Raw genomic sequence first — 21,034 nt, 5'->3', positions numbered from 1 at the left:
CAGCTTTATTAACAAGGTCTAACTAACTAACTTTTCTCCATTGATTTCTATGATTGGGCTACTCGATTTTACATTGGGTAATTCAAATTTAACACACTTTGTTTTCTTGGCATTGAGCAATAAATTGTTAACATTAAACCAATAAAGTACCTTTGAATCGATATCATTTATATTGTCGTAGTTAACGTCATGTCTGTCTGTTTTAAAAATCAAGGATGTGTCGTCAGCAAACAACACTATTTCGCAAAGGTCCTTAACAAAGAATGGTAGATCATTAATATAAAGGTGAAATAAGAAAGGTCCAAGTATTGAGCCCTGCGGAACACCCATTTTTACCGAAGAACCCAAAGAATTCACTCCATGTATATCTACTTTTTGAATTCTACCGTTAAGATATGACAAGACACGTTCCAACACCTTGCCACTTGTTGCGTAATATTACAGCTTCCTAATAAGAGTAATATGATCCACGCAACTTAAAAAGTCTTGTGTCTAATCGTATCGTATTATGTGGTGTTAAGTATGTGTAAATCTTAAAACGTGTGTATACTTTTCTGTAATTTATTTCTAATATTTTTTCTTTATTTCTTTCTTTCTAATCATAGAAGGGATCAAAGCAATAATTAGGGTAACTAATGTTTTACGACATCATGTAGGTAGTAACTTCACAAATTAATTGCTTAAACCTTTCGTAAAATCATTGCAAATTGCTCGAGTTCAGTTTATAGTTCAAATTCCAAAACTAGATTACGTGTGTAAATTATATTATATATAAATTATGATTAGAATTTTAATTGTTTTACCGATTTTTTGGGACGCTGTCTTGACAGGGCCTTTGAAAGGTAAGGATGAAAGTAACAAATTTGGTTAAAGTAGTGCAAGATATAAGATATAAGATGTATCGAGAAACTTAATCAAAAAGAATGCCTTCAACATATTGTGCCTGAATGCACGGACTTATTTGTATTAATAATTATAACAAATTAGTGAAGTAATTTCCCAAAAAAACAAACCACCGGTTCGACAGGTCCCGTGGTCACGGCTGAAAAATAATTTTTTTTTCTATGATACTTAGTGCCGGGACGAACAAGTCGTGCGCCTGGTGGTAAGCGTCACGCTTGTCCATAACAGTTGCAGTGCCATTTTAATCAGAGCTTTAAATCGCAAAGATCTGAGGGGCACTGCCACTGCGCCCGTCACCACATAAGTTGACAAGTCCCATGTGCCTGTAATTTCACCAGCACCCTTATCCTTCAAAACCAGCACACAGTAATGCTGACATTACCGCTGGCGGCAGAAATAGGTAAGGTGGCAGTACTACCCTGGACGAACTCTTTCTCAAGGAGCTCTACTACTCGCTATACTATACGGAACTATATTTGAATATCACGGTAGTAAAACATTGTGATATTCAATAAACTTAATATTATAAATATCAATAAGATTTTTATGAACTGTAACCGAAATTAAGACAAGATGAAAACAAATTTTAACAGCTACTTTAGAATATCGATTGCCGCTTTTGGTAAATTAAACGATACCTATATTAAAAGAAAAAAAAATTTTAATTACTACTTGTGATTCTCGGACCATCGTTCACATCGGCCCTTGTTAATGTTCATTTAAAAAAAAAAGTAAAATATAGTAAAATTCCTTCTTCGTGATTGCACCTTATTACACTCTAGAGAAGTCATGAAATTAAATGTACGTGGGATGTTTCAGATGACTCTGCGACATCTTCGGAGATGTGCTACAAAGGCGAAGAGATAACTAATCATTGCTTAAAATGTTTATGCTCAGAAAATAGTGTCTACAAATGCACTTCCACTGGAATTCCTTGCTCTAAACATATGGGTTTGTTTCTACGATAATTTTTCAGCTTATTTTCAAAAAGTTATCAAAACTACTGTTAAATAACAAGTCTTAGATGTCGGTATTTAGGGTGCCCTCAAATTAGACGCTTGTAGAGGCGGCAGTGGCGCGGCAACCGCGCGTCTGTCGCTATAGAAAAACTAGTACGATGCATACTGTCGGGGACGACGCTTACAAGTTTGAACTAAAAGTGTATAAAGTGTCAGATAGTAGAACAAAAACATAAAAGTTTATATTTGGTATGTTTTGAAAAAGTCGTGGAACAAAAGTTGTTGTTTATGACGTTAGTATAAGTAATATAGTCCTGGGAGGTTGTTAGTATTTTACAAAGTTCTAATTTTATGCCACCTGAGCTATTGTGATGTAGTGTATCATCTTATTCGAAAAAAAAAGCTATACAGAGAGTTCAGAATGCATGTATAAGATATTATTACTATTTGCTTAGAAGGGACCATACCAAACCATGTTTATATAGTAAAAAATAAGAAACTAAATTTGCGCAACTCTCAATGCCTTTTTATGCCAATTTATACGAAAAACTTAAAGAGAGTACATGATAAGTCTACTGCTCAAAATGCCAAAAATATCTATATCTGCTGCCCGGGATTGCTTCAAACATTCCGCTTCTAAAATTCGGAACAATGCAATGCAGTGTTCCAATTTTAACGGGCCGTGGCAGAATAACAGCGAGCGCTATGTAAAATAGCATAGTCCTCAGATGCTGAGTCATGGACCCTTTTGATATGCTGTTTTTATTGTAACTTGAATTTTTTTTTCTTTGTTTCAAATATGAAACAAAGAAAAAAGTACAACACAGAAAACTGCGACGCGAATTGCTGCGAAGCGATTTCGTGCGGCAAAGCATCTCACTGCCACTGGTAGAGTTCCTTCGACGTTAGTTAACGACATGGATCGTAAAAAGAGTTTTGCACAGCTGTTAATGATAAGAAAGTATAAACACAAAGAAGATTAACATCGCAGGAATACGCAATGCGGAGCAATTCGTAAATTCTTGCGATGCGTCGTGCGAGCTCGTAGTATTTCTGTGATGCGACGTCGCATCGTAATTTTGTGTTTCGATCTTAAGAACATGTTTTTTGGAAACCTTCTTTATACCCTGTATATCTTAACATTCAATTTTACAATTTATTTACACAGGTATAAAGCATTCCAAAAAGTTTGAATGTAAACCTCAGATGGTATACATCTACAAAGAGACATCCTGCATGTGCCTTAAGAACGGTCGTTGGCCCCATAAGCGCTGCCGAAACGTGTTCAACGCCATGCCTTCTAAGCAGTCTTGCATACCAAACAGCTACATCATCGAGGATTGCAACGTTTGTCGTTGTGGCCCAACAGGAATGATTAACAGGAAACACTGCACGCAAAATGTCTGCTCCGAGGTAATAAATCGAAGGTCCAGTATACTCAATAAAGTCCAAGGTAGTTGCGAACCAAGTAATTGGTATTCATTAGCCCCTTGTCAGTTTTGCTACTGTGTCAATGAGAATAAACTAGTATGTAGTACAAGAAATAATAAATTAAACACAATGCTTGAATTGAGAGCATATAATTTAACTGTATGCGGTAAACAAATGATCAACGAAATTATCGAACTCGTCCCAAAAGTTCAGAGGTCCCTACTTAGAGGCGGTAATAATTCACCAACTGTAAAGGTAACGACCGAACTGACGATGAGACAAAATGAAAATAATATTCATACGACTTACGGATACGGTGCTTCGAAAACTGTGTTACCAAGACCTGGCAGACTACATGCTACTCATAAAAAATCACAAGGAGTGGAAATCGATGACAATGAACCAGACAACCGAGGAGAAAGAGAGTATGTAAATAATGTAAGCCAAATTGTCAAGGACACTGACAGTGGTAGTGGCAGTAAAGTTGATAATCCTATTGCTCGTACTAATAAGTTTACTAGGAAACCACCTAAACGACAACTATCTGTTACTACAACCATTCTTTATAAAGAAAATGAAACAAGCGAAGACTCCACAGTCGTGAGTGACAAACCTAATATAGCCGAAGAAACCACACCTGTAACAATAATCAAAAAAGCACATATAAAAATCCCACTAGCAGCAAACATAATATTTGATAACGTTGTAGATACACAAGAAGCAAAACCAGATTTGATGAATGCTGCATCAGAAAATGAAAAAGATTATACATATAAAATAAATATCCCGGCCGTGTTGGATAGATTTTTGTCAATGTCAATGAAGAGAAGATCTATGGTAAAATTGAATGCACAGTCAAATTGTGTGCCTGGTGAAACCTCAAAAGAGGGTTGCAACAATTGTTTCTGTTTGGCGAACGGAAAATTGCTTTGTGCCTATAATTCTTGCAATGGAACCACTTCTGAACCTAGAAATAGAAATAGAATTAACCTTAATAAAACTAAATTATAGTTTTCGATTGTTCTGAAATACGCAATTCTTAAATACATCTTGACCAATTTGATATCTGCATTACTGTTACTTTCAATAGCAAATTCACCAATAATAATTACAGGCCCCTTCAATCTTAGTTCAGTGATGAAAATCATAAACTTGAATATAAATGTTAATCAACCATGTGGTAACTTTTCCGTTCAGAATAAAATGGCAAATTAATTGAAAAACTATCGTGAATACATGCTTTCTTAAATTTTATTGTTATTTCCATATGAAATTATTTAAGGCCGTGCAATTTTAAAATGTTGTTCTTTGTCCTATTTGTATGTGTTCTACATTTAACTAATGTGTTTACGGAGCACATGAGTAAGTGTCTCTTTTTAATTAACTTTTTTTAAAAGTGCCTTAAGACCTTTGTACTACGGTAAGTACCAGATATTTTCTTTAGCTGTTCTCAATAGCATCTCATTACAAAGTAGTAAATATTTCTATTTCAGGTACAGGCAACATATGGACGCAAAACTGCCAGGGTAGAGAAAAAATTTTAAATGATTGTAATTGGTGTACCTGTGAGTATGGCAGATTTGTGTGTCAACACCGTCCCTGCAACGAAGTCGATATGTTTGGAGCCTTTCATGGTACGTATTTTGTTACCCAACCACGGCTATAAGTCTTAGAAGATAATCTTGGAAGTAAAAGAGATAGACAGGTAGATAGCATGTTCTAAGATCTGTCTGTCTCTTTTACTTGAGCCTTGATCATAAGTTGTTATCAAATCAGTGAAGTTTCAATTCAATACTGAGAATTCCTTTAACAGATGCCGTTAAGGATCTTCAAATAGGCATGGAAGAGCATGGTTCATGGCGAACACAAACGACAGCCTGTCAACCTGGTATGCAGTACCAGAAAGATTATTTGGTGTGTATCTGCGGTGATGACGGCAACTGGCCCAATCCTCTCTGCAGAGACATATTTAGAGTCTTGCATGATGTAGATGACTCGTACCGGGGTCATCCAACATTAACTCAAAAATGTTCCAGCGGAAAACTTTATTTATTTGACTGTAACGTTTGTGTGTGTCCTCTTTCTGAATACATTGATGCAAGGTACTGCACAAAAAAAAATTGCTCTGATGACGACCCCATTCTGGAAGAAACACCGTATCCATTTATTGAAGGGGATATTGATGAAACAACTGACGTAGATATCTACGCAGAATGTCATTTGAATAGAAAGTACAAATTTGGTTGTCGCAAATGTACCTGCCAACGAAATAACAGACTGGTATGCGACAAATGTACTACAGTATGTAGCGATGTTACAGCGAATGAAGTGTTCAACGTGGAGTGTAACTCGTGCGTTTGTGAAAAAGGAAAGACTTTGTGCACTACCAAAAAGTGCTTAAAGGAATCTGAAAAACCTCAACTAGAACTGAGTAAACATATAGACATGGTTTTAACATCTGTACAATCGCCTGTAGATAATTTGGAGTGCATACCAGGTACTAAATATAATAAGGACTGTAATACGTGTTATTGTACAGAAAATAAAGAAGGCGAAAAAAGCTTTAGCTGTACATTGCAAAGTTGTGATCATTCTAGTTCAACCTATGATGTCACTAAGGACTGTGTTGAGAATACTGTATACGAATCGAATTGTCTGCGATGCCGATGCGATGTCATTGATGGAATCAAAAGGGAGAGTTGCGTAGTAAACTCTATATGCTTGGGGAACGAAACTCGCGATAATAATTTGGAGGCATTGCATGGTTACTGTGAGCCATCGCACGCGTACAATAAAGATTGCAATCAATGCATTTGTATGTCCAATGGAAAAACAGTTTTATGTTCGTCGAAAATTTGTAAGAAGAAGAAGGAACCAGTGATAGTTGATATTATCCCTGTAAGGCAAAAGGGTGGCAGCAATTGCCCAAAAAACCATATGTACAAAGTGGACTGTAACTTCTGTTTCTGTTTAACTAATGGTAATGTTCTATGTACCACATCCGATTGCAAGAAACCGCCAATTGATTAAAATATTCTGATCTTAGAACGTGTTAGCAATACTTCGACGTTGTCTAAAATATTCAACAAAGAACATTTCACGCTAAACTTATCCCGTCATACCAATCAAGTTTTATTTTTTTTCAAGGCGTTTTTATATATTTCTCACAATATTTTTAGTTGAATATCATTTTTTTCTCATGGAATATTACCCGGTGTAAGTCATGCGTCTGCGACGTAATGCAATACGTCTCAATATCGTAATTTGACATAATTTCGACGTCATTGTTACAACGAGACATCGCATAGTAATCACGACCACTTTGTGGCCATTGTCACGTGCATTAGCTGAAATGAAGCAAGAAATAATACAACCAAACAATATTCATTAACTATATTTCAAGAACAATAAAATTTATCTAAAACAATGGCATAGCTTACACTCATCGTCTTTTTCACAATAAATTAAATAAAACAAATAGTTACAGAATTGCTACTTATTGATACTTAAGTAAGTCTTAGAATTAAACTTAATCGTAACTTGATCTCACGGACTTTGTACGGACGTTTCATAAAACATAAAAAAAGATTAAAAAAATACTTATTGTTTGTGCGAAGGTACTACATAACTAAAACGCGATTTTTATATCATCACACTACATTAAACAAAAGCACATGAAGATAATACGTCATAATGCCCAATCCAATAATTCTCTAAAAAAAACATACGCCTGATTGAAACTTAAACGTCTTTTTGAACATACCGAAACAGCTAGCACGCCAACGTCGTATGTATAATTAAAAAAATAGCAAGTAGGGTAGCAAGTGTCTACAAAATTGTTACTTGTTTTCATTTGCTCATGATATGATGTTTAGATTATAATTAATGTCTTTAGAAGATGTGATTTGAAAAGTTTTTAGGTTATGTTAGGTTAGAATAAGTACAATGCCCAAAGATTTGAAAATTGATTCACAAAAACTTTGTCTTTTCATTATGTAATTAAAATTCAACTTAAATTGAATTCAAATTAAAATCAATTAGATGCAATTAATTAACTTTAGTTAGCTAACCGCTGCAGTAAATATCATATTTACACATGGACGCTCTGGTCAAACATGCGTCCAGACTATAGCACCAGTACAGTGATTCAATAGAATAGAGCAGTGGCCATAGGACTGACTATGATAATGATGGTCCTCTCATAGCACCAAGCACTGTGATTTAACATAAGAACAATCCTCAACAGCAGTCCTGTCACTAATCTAGGCGAATTGACAACATACGAGATATTTCAAAATTGGCGCCCAAAGTGGGGCGCTCTTAAAATTTACCCATGTGGATTATTACCAAAGTATGATTCCGCAGATGCTGATACATTCCAAATCCAGTATTCACATCTGATACTTCATTTCTTGCACTTTTCAGTGTCTGTGACGGCATTGTCATCAGATTTTCGAATCTCCTTTTGTTCATTACACAAACAGCAGCACATAAAGTGCATTATCGTAAACAAAGTGCATGCAGCACCTAAGGAGATTCACGATAATATTCAAATTATTAGACATCATTAATAATACGGTCCAGTAAGAAAGCTAAACTAAAAATTTGAAACTAAAATACCATCAAGCAGATCTTAAGCCCAGCTGGGCCACTAGGCCTTCAGAAATTAAGAGAAAGTGTCATTGACCTGCCGACAGCAGCGTATAAAGGTGGCTCTTCGTGGAAGTTCTCTGAGTCTCGCAGCGCCAACGTAGGTACACGACGATCGGAGACCACCAAGGATGTCTTTGACTGTTGCGCCTACATCACCTCTGTATTCTACTTCTACGGTTTTACCTACAAAATAGTAATTATAAATGTTAAAAAGGACACCACACGAGATTTTTCTTATCCTTTTTTTATAAGTTGACAAGTCCCATGTGCCTGTAATTTCACCAGTACCCTTACCCTTCAAAACCGGACCTCAGTAACGTTCACATTACTACAGTGCGGCAGAAATAGGTAAGGTGGCAGTACTTCTCTGGACGAACTCTTTCACAAGGAGTTATGCTGGTATTAAGTTACTGTTACTAAGCTACGGCTACGAACTTACTTTCTCATTAGTTGTCAGTTCGAAGTATACATAGCCTGTCGAATGATTTTAAGTCATTCACAAATTTTACCTTCAGAAGACCTATATTCTGCAACCCCTCCAGAATGCTTCAACATCGCGGTGGATGACGACATGCCGTAGAATAACTTGACTTTCTTTCCGTCCGATTTTGTGACTACGTCTCCACCGCACTGGTCATGCCCCGCAAACATTCCACCCGCCATTACGAAGTCAGCGCCTGCGCCAAAAGCCTTCGCTACATCGCCGGGACAAGTGCAGCCACCATCCTGGAGTATGGAGAATCAGCACTTCGTTAGTTCTTATACAATCTTTCCTATAATTTTATTGGGAGTGATCAATTGCATTTTCTTCTTTTTCTTCTCATTACCGAAAACGGCATTAATCAGAAGAAAAAAGCCCCGAGGGTTGTATTGGGGGCATTATAGTCAAGTTATCCTGCATGCAGTCATACTATTACGTGCAAGTGTGATGAAAAACATTGTATGTTTGACGGGCGGTACAGCAATTACGAACCTCGACTCGGTCGGAACCACCCAGTCTTCGACGTTGGGCTTCCAATAGTCTCCTTCGTAATTCCTTATTTATCGCCCTTAATACACAATGTTCTATACAGATTTTACTGTCGAGGTGATGATTTTTATGTATCGTTTTTTGAGTAAACATTTCAATTACTGATGCTAGGGATCAGGGCCATATATTTTTATTTAAATTTCATTTAAAGCGCCACTCCCTGTCGACCTCTTGGTTATACTGGAACAGCACTGTTACCTGTGCAAGCAAACCCGCACGCTCTTCAGTCAGGTCCTGACGCCAGATCAGCCCGTTTACACAAACTTCGTCCTGCTATGCACGTTGATAGTATGATCACTGTTTTGATAAATTTTACTCACCGATATAATATGTCCCTTGAGACCGTGTGCGGCGTCAGCGCACTCAATGACGGCAGACAGCTGAGGATAACCCACTCCAGTTTTAATGCGGGTCGTGCATACCGAGCCTGGACCAATGCCCACCTGGAAATAATCGACCATTTTTATACTTTCACAAGTTTTCGAATGCAAATCGACTATAGCCATTATTTTATGGATATATATTGATAACATGTTTATAGCAGATAGAAATGAGTAATTAGGACCTTTGGGATCCCAGTATTGGACCTTCAAAGGTACTTATTGTCTCTATTTGTACATATCTATGGTAAAAAACTTCAAAACATTATCCATAGGTATGGATATATCTAAACGTAGAACATAATATGAGCCTTCGAATTATATTTTTCCAATGTTTCAGAAACTTTTCCGGAAAAATTTTCACAATTTGAAACTTTTTGGAAAATACCCAGCAGTAGGTGCAATGATAGTTATTTGTTTTACAAGGCTGCAATGTTGTAGTTTGACGCGAGTTGTATTGAAATCTGAGCTAGCGACGGAACCACGCGAGTGGTTCAAAAATAGAATCCTGAGCGAAGCGAGGGTTTCAAAGCACGAGCCGAAATACAACTTTGTAAAAAAAAACACAATTTTTCACCTCACTATAGCGATGAAAATGGTAGACGAAAGAAAAACAGTTGAACTATAACAAATCAGTTTAGTTCTTCGACGATTCAAAATAATTTAAGAAACAAAATTAGTTATCGTCAAGTTCGAATTTGCAGATTCGCAGATTTCTAATGAGAAAGAAAGCCTTTCCTAGCCAGTGAGGGAGGTGAAAAAATATTTCATTAATTCGGTCAAAAGAATATAACACATACATAAAATACTTGTCGGTTTTGAATTATACAAAATACACACCTTTATGATATCAGCACCAGATAAAATTAATTCTTCAACCATCTCCCCAGTTACTACGTTGCCAGCCTGAAAAATACATTCATGTTTAAAGATGTTATTAATTACGTATTTCACTTTTTCGATCACATCTCGTGAATCCAATACATTTTTAAACTCATTAAATTTTGGCCGTCATAGTGGGATCTTTTATGTTCACATGATTTTAAAGTAAACGTTCGGGCGGGTTTCGGGCGGGTTTCGGGCTTGGGCGTGCGTGCGTGCGTGCGTGCGTGCGTGCGTGCGTGTGTGCGTGCGTGCGTGCGTGCGTGCGTGTGTGTGAGAGAGAGCGTGCGTGTACCATTGCGTGTGTGTCGTGTATTAGTAAATGGGAAGTGAATTTAATACGGACTTTCATTAATTACATCTCCTGTAACAAACAACAACCAGAAATTTTGAAGAGAATCAATCAAACAGCCAAAAACTAACCCGCCCAAATACATATAAACGGAGTAAACAATAATCTCCTTTTTTTTTAAATCGATGAAATACAATTAATTATAGCTTACAATGATAGTGTGCTGCGGAAATGCAGCTCTCACTCTTCTAACGTATTCGACGAAATGTTGGGAGTACCCGTTGGCCACGTCTAAGCAAATAAACTTCAGCTCCTTAATGGAGTTGAGGATATCTGAGAGACGCTCAAAGTCTGCTTCCGCTGTCCCTGAGCTAGCCGCTGAAATTAAAAATTAATATTAATTTTTAAATCAAAGTCAAAATCATTTAATGCTGTTAGTCTGTCTTTCTTGAAGACAGAGTAAAATTACATTTACAGGGTTGGCAGTTTTCATAAAATTTTAAATAGTCATGTAGTTGTTATCGACAGTTTTATCGATAGATTGTGAAAGAAGATGAAATTTTGCGAAAAATATCTGAATTGCGAATGTTACGACGTCCTAATGATTGTTTTAATGCGTTCATTATTATTTTGACAGTTGGCCAACTAGTATCGAAATCAATTTTTATTCATATATATTTTACATACGGATTTGATTATCTACATTGAATTAAAATTAAAAACTTTAAAATATGTCTCCTCTTTGCATATTTAATAGACATAATTGTATCTAAATGGTGTATACGTATGTATGAACATGCATAAATTGACAATTCAAATGAAATGCCCAGAAATTAAGCAAATAACGTGCCGATGATGATTCTAATTAAACAAGTTCGACTATTTATTGCACAAGCGTAACCAACATTCAGCGCCCTTCTGGCACTTGTGCCACTTGTGCCAGAAGGGCGCTGGGAACTTGTTCCCAGTAGCGCCCTGAGCCTAGATCCGTGCCCTCTTGGGCGCTCTCAGACCCGCTACTTAGATTTAAGTTTATATATTGAAGGCTCTGCCCTCCATCCGGTGGCGCAGTCAAGGTCATTAGCGGCCAACTGCAAAATGTCCTTCACAAAAGAAAAACATTCAGTGGATAGTCGATAGAATATTTATCATATTATAATCACTAGCTGCTTACAAGCGAACAACACTTTTGCGCAATAAGCTATAATTTTTTTTTTCTATAATCGTCAACAGTACAGTATTCAACCCCGTGCAAAGTTTCGTTATGTTATATGATGTTATGTATTAAATTCTAAATACTCTCTAACTGTATATAAACAGTGAAACAGACAAAGCGTTTTTAAAATCGTGACCGCAGTTTTAAGTGGTCTGGTAGATGCTTGTATTTCTTAATGGACATATTAAATATATTTTTCATAAACACGTCTTTGAAGCAACGAGGTCGAAATAAAAGATTAATTAGCACTTGTTCGTCGCTGTAACACATTGCCACGTTTTTTAAAGTTATGTGGGTGGTTATTTATTAGAAACAACCATTGACTTACAATTATATGGACGTCGGGTCCGCGCTAAAAAGTGTCCGCACTTGTAAGGCGCTAAAATCGTATACAGAGCGCGACACTCCGCTTTAGTCTTCATTTGTTCTACGGACAGCGCGATACTGCGATGACATAACAATTTAAATTTCGAATAGGTTGACTTGGGACATTTTTTTCGTGGTTTTTGTATTAGACCCGTCGTCCATTTATTTGTAAGTCAATGGAAACAACAGATATCTCTAATGTCCCACATGCAGGCGAGAGGTAGTACCTACGTTAAGTTTTTTTTATCAAAGGCTTGCAAGTGTCCACTTTGGCGCCATATATTTTTTAAATACAGAAAATTATGACCCTTCAGTCGGCATAGTACTTATTTAAATAAAATGTGGCTTCAGCACAAATATCTCGATATTTGTTTTTAAAGAACAATGCCCAAATTCCATACATTCCTGGACCAGCTAAAGAAAGACTGACGACCATCAATCACAAATACAGGATTTCATTTGTATTTATTTATAGTTTCTAATCATACTGGATTTATATTTTTTAAGTAGGGGAAGTTGACTTAAGCAACATTGTCTTTTATGTAATGATGAACATTAATATCTTACGTTGTGTACAGAGTTAAATATTATTCTAAGATAAGTATAGTTGGGTACACATTAAAAGTAATACTTACTTAGATTCGCTACGACTGACTAATGAAATAAAAATAGAGCTAAAGGCATGATTTTTTTTTCAATACGTAAATAAAATTAATGCGTTGTTAGCATTTACTTTGAATGTAGCTCTACTTAGATTTTTACATTTTATTTGAAGTCTCGTTCACACTTCACATAATTTTTCCAACGTTGAGACAATTTGTTCTTGAATTTTCTGACAACTTTGAGAGTCAAGTTCAAGTTAAGGAAGATTTATCGGTATCACGCCGGCGTTCACATTCACGAACCTCGAAATGCTGCCGTCAGAAACGACGCGAATTCTCCGCTCACGAAGGAAATCGGCAATCCAGCTGCATAACTGGGCTGGCAAACCGTACGCCGGGAGCTTGGAGAGAAGAGCCTTGTGCCAGACCCGATCGAATGCTTTGGCTATATCGAGGCTAACAGCCAACGACTCGCCACGTTTGTCTATAGCCTCACCCCAAATATGCGATAAGTACGCTAGAAGGTCACCCGTTGATCGTTTCGGACGAAACCCATATTGCCGATCATTTATTATGGAGTGATCTTCTAGGTATTGGGTCAGTTGTTTGTTAAGGATCCGCTCTAAAACCTTGCATATTATGGAAGTAATGGCTATGGGACGGTAATTATGCGGGTCTGATCGGTCGCCTTTTTTGGGAACTGGTTGCACATTAGCCTCTCTCCAAGAGTCCGGCACACGACCTGAAGAGAGCGACAGACGATACAGTCGCGTTAGCACGGGGGTCAACTCAGCTGCGCAGTTCCTAAGTACAATCGCTGGGATACCATCAGGACCACTAGCTTTCCGGACGTCGAGAGACTGCAGCTGCGTACGCACATAGCATTGTCTGATACGAATATCAGACATCGTGTAGCCACAGTGAGGTAGAGTTGGTGGCTGTGCGTTACAGTCGTCGAGACAGGAGTTAGCCGCAAACAGATTTGCCAAGAGGTCGGCTTTATCTTGCGGCTTGTGGGCTAGATTGCCATCAGAATATCTCAGCGGGGGCAGCGAGGGCTGGCAGAAGTTCGACGCAACAGCTCTGGCCAGACGCCAGTAGCTACGACTACCAGTGGGATGCGTCAGGAGTTCTTGGCCAACTCGTGCGACGCGCTGAGCATCCGCTCTGATGTACGCTCTTTTGTAAGACCTGGTGGCATTATTGTAGGCTGTTTTAAGTGAGTTCGTATTGGGATCGTCTGAAGCTAGACCCCTGATCCAAGCGTGGTATGCAGTCTGTTTGTTCTCAACAGCCACAGCACACTCGCGGTTGAACCAGCGGTTGCGCCTCCCTTTACTGACGAGATCCGAATGCGGGATGTAGTATTCCATCCCGATTAAGATCTCATCAGCAACGGCAGTCGCGCTAGCTGTTGGATCCACCTCACTAAAACAGCGCTGCCGCCAGGGAACGGATGCAAAATAGTCCCGCATACCGTCCCAATCTGCCGACGCATAATGCCAAATGCGGCGTTTAGCCACAGTAGGTGGTGGTGGCAGTAACGTTGCCACTTTAGTGGATATCAAGCAGTGATCCGAAGTGCCCAGAGGGGCTTGGACCTCCACCCGATATCCAGCCGGGCGAGACGTCAGCAGAAGGTCCAACAAAGAGGGCGCGTCACCAACCCTATCTGGAATCCGGGTGGGCTGGTTTACCAGTTGGGTTAAATCGTGTGTGAGAGCGAATGTGTGGGCAGTTCTTCCAGCATGGTCAGTTTTAGAGGTACGTAACCACGACTCGTGGTGAGCATTGAAGTCCCCTAAAAACACCAATTCCGCTGTAGGAAACTGCGCCTGCGCGTCATCTGCCGCCCGAGTAAGGTGGTCTATGAGACGAGTTGTCTCCATGTCGCCGTGGTGGGATCTGTAGAGGCACATGTAGACACGGCAATGACTACCCAGGTCAACATGTACCCCAAGGATGGAGAAGGAGGGGTCCTCCAAATGACGCAGACGGCGACAGCAAACATCTGCCCGGACAAACAAGCAGACCCCAGCTTTCGCTTTGAAGGACTCTTCAAGCATATAGCCAGGGTAAATCAAGTAGCTGCTGTCAGCCGGGCAGAGTATTTGCGTCTCCGTAAGGAACAGCATTTCTGGCCGAGCCGTCTCAAGATGTTGGTGGACGGCGTGGATGTTACTGTGGAGTCCTCGAATGTTCGTGAACTCCACCTTAAAGAGTGCTTTAGTGGTGGGGGTGTGCACCGCTGTACGACCGAAATTTGTACTTTGCGCTAACATGTTGGAGGGAAAAAGAGGCGTGAAGCGAGAAAACAGTGCCGCGACACAAGCGGTCAAATCGCGGGGCCTGCTTCCCCAGAGACTTGCCTACAGACAAGTTGCGCTGATCCGCCGGACGGAAGGGCCCCCGAACCCCCCCGGGAATGGCCGCCGGGACCCCACCTCCCGGTCACCAACCGGCACGACGAACCACACCGAGATTATGCGCGGCATGGTGAGGCAGCCTCACGAGCTGGTTAAGCACGCTTGGGCCCCTGTACTGTACCGCGGGCGGCCAGCGGAACAACCGTTTCTACGGGTCTCCCTGGCCGGCGGGTCAATGCAGTTGTCCTGGCACTGGTTCGGCGGAAGCCTCCACAGACCACAAATGTCGCGGCAGCGTTGCCTCGGGCTCTGGTTGTACGCTGACTGATCCCGGAACGCATCCGACTAGCGAACACTTGGCGGGTTTTCCATCATGCGCACGGTGGTCACTAACCAGGCGGGTTTTCAAGCCCTACCACCAGTGGAGCAGTTGGTTGCTCAATATCCCTTAGTCGCCTCTTACGACACCCACGGGAAGAGAGGGGCGGTGAATTGTATTCTAATCCGTCACCGCACGGCTATTTTTGTGGTGGTGGGCGTTGCAATTTTTTTTTCTAGCTTAAGTAGACGGTGAGCTAAAAAGTTTGGAAACCTATGGGCTAAAGAATGTGCTAATTTGTTACACGATAGGATGTACTTCACCCGATCATATAAAATCCTGAAAACAGGCTAAATTAAGGTAATCTATCACAAACTCGAATGTTTATTTTCGTTTTATTTATTTCGTTAACGTTTGTTTGAATTTTCATTACACCAAAAACCGAATTATAACGTAACCGTTGTTCGTTCAGGATATGTTGGATGTTTATCGCAAAGACACGATTACGTTCAGTTAGGTTAGGTTAAGTGAGATGAAACATTTTTCTCTCTAAATTGCTTTGAGGTTATGAAAGTTCGAGCAAACGTTATTTCTGGAAAATGTCATTTCGGACTACTGATAGGTAATCCTAAATTAAAACTCCAAAACGAATCTTACTTAAGAATAAAATTTCTAATTTTGCACATAATTTTATATTAAGATATTACTACAGAGAACCTGCTAAATTTTGGTTTTCAACTAAAGCCTTTTAGTTATTAAATTCATTTATTCTGAAATTTGAAAATTGCCCAGCGGCTTAATGACGCACCGCGACCCGAAAACCTTCTAAAATTGATGAAATACACTTACCTATATGTTCTAAGCTTTCTGGGTGCTCGGTGGCGAATTTCACCCAGTCCTCAATCGAATAATACTTATGGATACAAGTAAATAGGCCATGCTGGAATAAAAAGATGAAGCCGGGTTCAGTTAGTCTACACTAATATCAACTTAACTAAGTATAAGTAATAGGAAATGAAAGTATTATTTGGGATCTAAATAGCGTATATTTGTTTTTTCGAACACACCAATGTTTCAGGTCATTTACCGGTCCCATGGTCATTATTTAGAGCCGAAAAAATATTTTCATTTCCAATGTGTAACAATCACGAAAACCTTACAACTCGGATAAGGATAGTAACAATAAGGATAATTGGTCTCATCACGACTGAGCTACAATTTTTTTAGCTGGGTCATCGATTTATTCTATACACAGGGTTGCGCGACGGGGATGTTTGCCGAAGCCCGCATTGATGATTTCTTGGCGATTATGCGTAAAAAGGCGAACTCCCTGAGATGCAGATTGCAGCACCGACGACGTTCTGACGATAATCGGGGATAGCGGTGAGGGTCCCATCCACAAATGTTGTACGGAACTACTCAAAAGGGTATATCCATATCCGGAACTATCAAGTTTCATGTAATGTAATGTAATGGTTATATCGTGTCCTTCATTTTTATTTTAATACATAAATAATTACTTACTTACTAACCTAATTTTAAGACGAATTGTTACTAAGTAATTACTAATATTGCTATGGATGATGTTTGAAATAAATAATATCTTTTTTAAAATCTAACGTATTGTATCTAGCTGGCTGGTAGCTAACTTTTCTTGGTCGCCAGCAAGGTCCTATGGTACATGCAGGAGGAGCCTGCCCGAAAATACTAAAATAGGCAGATACACAGCAGCAGGTATTTTTTTATGTTAGTCATGCGCCTGGTGGTAAGCGACACGCCTGTCCACAGCTATAAATCGCAAAGATCTGAGGGGTCCACTGCGCCCGTCACCATGAGACATAAGTTGATAAGTCCCTATGACTGTAACTTCACCTGCATCCATACCCTTCAAAACCGGAACGCAGTAATTATCATATTACTGCTTAGCGGCAGAAATAGGTAAGATGGCATATATTTCCATGGACGAACTCTTTCACAAGGAACTCTGCTGCTACTAAATTTGTAATTTTAAAGGCGTTTATATTTTCATGAAATGTAATGATTGGTCTCAGACTTTAATTCAAACCTCATCATCGATTCATTAGATTCGCTTTGAGACGGCAAATAACTGACCTCCTGATGTTGCACAAAATAGTAAATTCCAAATTACATACTGATATCATAAGCTATGTTTCGCTGAAGGTCACTAATGGATCTAATCGTAGGCAATATTTATTTTTGGTGCGTTCTGCTAAAAATAATGTGTCACATAACAGCCCTCTCATACGTTTATGCAGGCAGTAGGTACAATACTTTATTTAAAGGTCTTGATATATTCCACCAGAGCACCAACACATTTGTAAATATTATAAAAAGACCTGATTGTAAGGAGACACGTGAACACCACAGAGTGAAGTAATTTTATTTAAAGTATATACATACTTTCTATTAACTTAGCCATATTCATTAAGTTAGAAAGTTTTATTTGCACGGTTGTTATTGAGCTACAAATTTGTTTGTTTCTGGTTAGTGTCATAGTTTTACTTGTAATTTTTTTTAAATTTGTAATTATATATAATTTGTATTTTGTAATTGTGCCAAAATAAATAAAATAAACAAAATAATCGGTAGTATATTTAAACCACACAAACCTATTCGTTATGCTTTAAAAAGCAGCATTTCTACAAAACGATAAGGCTGTATTCTTGAAATGAAACAACAGAATCCTTCATTTGAAATGTTTCACATTGTTGCAGATATATTTGCTATGTAAATAATTCTACTATGTTTTCAGTCATAAGTTCTACGAACGCAGAATGAAATATAAATAAATGTGCCCGTACAACCACATTCATTGATCTGGAAATCCCCTCTACTATTTTATGACCAGAAAGACTATATTACAACCATTGGAATGTCGTTCCAGTGGCCCTACTCTTGAAGCACGAGATCCGCACATTTGTTTTTTTGGAATTAGAAAAAACATTAACAAAGAAGCAGTGATCGCATACCATTTTCTTCAGTCAACAAATTACTGTAAAGGAAAACATGGTGAGAATAGATGACAAACGACATTTACTTATTACGACACAGTAATATTTTATTATATTCATTAAGGTACAAAGCTCGCACCCCTCATGGAAGAATAGCATAAGTGGAGTTACATCAAAAACGTTTATTGCTCCATTAGATACAGAAAAATATAACCCACGTCCTCTTCAATTTTTGTAACTCTGTCGACTAATATTGTACATAGAGTTACAAGAATTAGAGAGGCTGCGGGTATTTTTCCGTGTCTAAGGAAGCAATAAACATGTTTGACTATGCACATCATAAAAGTAAAAGGCTGTTCAATACATTATGTCATGATTTGAATTTGAAAATGAAGTTATGTTCTCGTACGAACAATAAAACAAATTGTATTCGCCCTTGCCTCGTGTCTCTGTACGTAAACAGTAGGGTTAGCACGATAAGGCGCGACTTGCGCGAGAGCGACATAAGGCGCGAGATATGCTATTCTCGCATAGAAATCTCGCGCTTTATTGTGCTAGCCCTACAGATGTTTTTATCTTTGTCGCGCCACCCAGTGTAAACATATCGAAATATACAGTATCTATGCAATTATTATTTATCCTGGTTTCTCTCTTCACGTGGTTAGCATTCTGCTCCAACATTTCTGTGAAGAGTGAATTTTTCATTTATTTTATAACAGCAAACACTACGAGTAAAAAAACTTAATAGTTACAGAAAAGTAGTAAATATTTTTGAGAATTTTGTATTACGTATTTATTAAATTACTTAGCTTACAAAATGACTGAATAAAATGGCCTGACAACAGACCCAAAAGAACAATGGCAAAATCATAGTTAAAAGCGTCTTCAAATGTCAAAATAAAATAAATTTATTCAAACTTGTAAATTTGAATAAAAAAGCTTTTCACATTATGATAGCGCCCTCTCTAAGTATGAAAATAAAATCATATTTAGAAGAAACTCACTCAAAAAACTAATTATTACGTAACCGGACTGATATCTACAACTGTCAGTTTCTTAGTTTCTTAATGTTAAGCGACTTCTAGCCGCCAAAAAAAGAATTTCAGTACCTACGTATGGATATGGTCCACATTAAATTAGTTCACATAAAATAAAATATACTGATTGGATCGATTTGTAATAAGAGATTAACTACTTCATTACAAAAAATAAAGTAGATAATTCCTTCTCCAAGATACCATGCTAGAAAATAGGAAAATTGACGAAAAAGTTCCCGAAATCAGGGATAGAGGGCACGTTTCACAAAAAAAGAATGTATGTCCGAGTTATCAGTGCAATAGTCTGTGATATGTATTAATTAACTTAGTTTTTTGTTATGGCTTTCTTCATGCCTTTTGACCGTAATAATATAAAAAATAATTTCCTCTCAACGTTCGTCACGTCACAAACCCACGGCACCATTCAGCTTCTATTAACTCTGTTTAAGGCTTCTGTGGGTTATTTCAATATAATAATAAACCGAATATATTTTATTGATTACGTAACACATAACCTCCAAAACTTCAAACTGGAATACCTTTAATTCCAGACTTCTCAGAATAGTAAACCTAAATTAAATTTTTTAATGAATTTCAACTCTATATTTTCAGGTATTTTTCATAAACAGACCCATATATTATTATCTCAATAAAAATTTCTATATATTTAATGTATGACAACGCGATTTGACAGTTTCGGACGTGCCTTTCGACAGTTTCGAAGGTTGTTTTCATTGTTGGACATCGACACCACAAGTCATCCACAGTAGGAAAAAGGCCGTCCGTATCTACGGATTTCGTGCTTCGAGACTAGGACCTCCGGATGGTCCTATCAGTAACTTCTCGTGGGTGTAGAACAAGACAAGTATTATTATTTGTTTATAACTTTATTTGTCCCTTACAATATAAATGGAATACTTTTTTTATAATAATCAAGTGACGGAACAAACAGTAAGTCGTGCGCCTTATGGTAAGCTGCGCGCCTTTCTATAACAGTTGCAGTGCCACTCGGAGTTTTAAATCACAGAGATCTGAAGGTTTCTGCCGCTACGCTCGTCACCCTAACCCATATTTTCATAATCACAGTTCTATGTGCCATGTTCCATGTTTCACAAGCACCCTTAGCCTTCAAAACCGAAACAGTAAAGCTGACATTACTGCTTGGCAGCAGAAATAGGTAAGGTGGCAGTACTTCCCTGGACGAACTCTATCATAAGGAGCTCTACTAATACATACAGTTTATTATTTTACTTATTTACTTACTGCTTATTCTGTTTGTTATTAAGGTTAGTACTGTTTTACACTTAATAATGTTATGTGTAAAGGTCTTTAGCCAGGTGGTACAACCAAGTCATAATAATAAATACCTTAGATAATTCCAGTGCCATTTCAAAAGTGCCTACAGTGTCCATGTTACTGGCCATCACGGGGATACCCCGGTACGTCTGTCCTGAGTTGCGAAACGTGATTTCTCGGTATAATTCTACCTGGAAAATAAAGACAGGAAATATTATATAAATATATTAACGTGCACGTGTAACGAACGTATGAACTTAAAAGTCTAAGTAAGATAGGATTCTTTCTCTAGTATCAGCAAAATTTAGAAACCAATACTGCCGCCGCGCC

The 21,034-nt window shown here is 38.2% G+C and overlaps 2 protein-coding genes across 3 annotated transcripts in view; one reads left to right on the top strand and one right to left on the bottom strand.

Moving 5' to 3' along the window:
* Positions 1-1,677: 1,677 nt before the first annotated feature.
* On the top strand, positions 1,678-6,338 carry LOC113239732. Of its 2 annotated transcripts, none has more exons than XR_003311212.1 (3): positions 1,678-1,854; positions 3,031-4,655; positions 4,787-4,926. XR_003311212.1 is itself a non-coding variant. In XM_026476828.1 (3 exons), the coding sequence occupies exons 1-3, from the start codon at positions 4,592-4,594 to the stop codon at positions 6,321-6,323; spliced, it is 1,422 nt and encodes a 473-aa protein (XP_026332613.1). In that variant the 5' UTR covers positions 4,333-4,591; the 3' UTR covers positions 6,324-6,338. The 2 variants fall into 2 exon arrangements, 1 of the variants encoding a protein (XP_026332613.1); XM_026476828.1 differs by lacking the exon at positions 1,678-1,854 and adding an exon at positions 5,107-6,338 and having other exon boundaries at positions 4,333-4,655; positions 4,787-4,927.
* Positions 6,339-6,641: 303 nt separating this feature from the next.
* The window catches only part of LOC113239733 (GMP reductase 1-like), a 40,836-nt gene continuing 26,443 nt past the window's right edge, over positions 6,642-21,034 (bottom strand). Inside the window, exons 2-8 of the mRNA XM_026476829.1 lie at positions 20,776-20,895; positions 16,249-16,339; positions 10,742-10,908; positions 10,197-10,262; positions 9,297-9,419; positions 8,456-8,672; positions 6,642-8,129 (exon numbers count right to left, since the gene is read on the bottom strand). Of these exons, the coding sequence (XP_026332614.1) occupies positions 7,960-8,129; positions 8,456-8,672; positions 9,297-9,419; positions 10,197-10,262; positions 10,742-10,908; positions 16,249-16,339; positions 20,776-20,895 (954 nt within the window). The 3' untranslated portion in view covers positions 6,642-7,959. The remainder of the gene's footprint in view (positions 8,130-8,455; positions 8,673-9,296; positions 9,420-10,196; positions 10,263-10,741; positions 10,909-16,248; positions 16,340-20,775; positions 20,896-21,034) is intronic.

Source organism: Hyposmocoma kahamanoa, unplaced genomic scaffold (genome assembly GCF_003589595.1).
Source record: "Hyposmocoma kahamanoa isolate Upper Pololo Valley unplaced genomic scaffold, ASM358959v1 116, whole genome shotgun sequence".
NCBI classification, from domain to species: Eukaryota; Metazoa; Arthropoda; class Insecta; order Lepidoptera; family Cosmopterigidae; genus Hyposmocoma; species Hyposmocoma kahamanoa.
The sequence above is the reverse complement of the archived record's forward strand: the minus strand, read 5'-3'. Positions and strand labels throughout refer to the sequence as shown.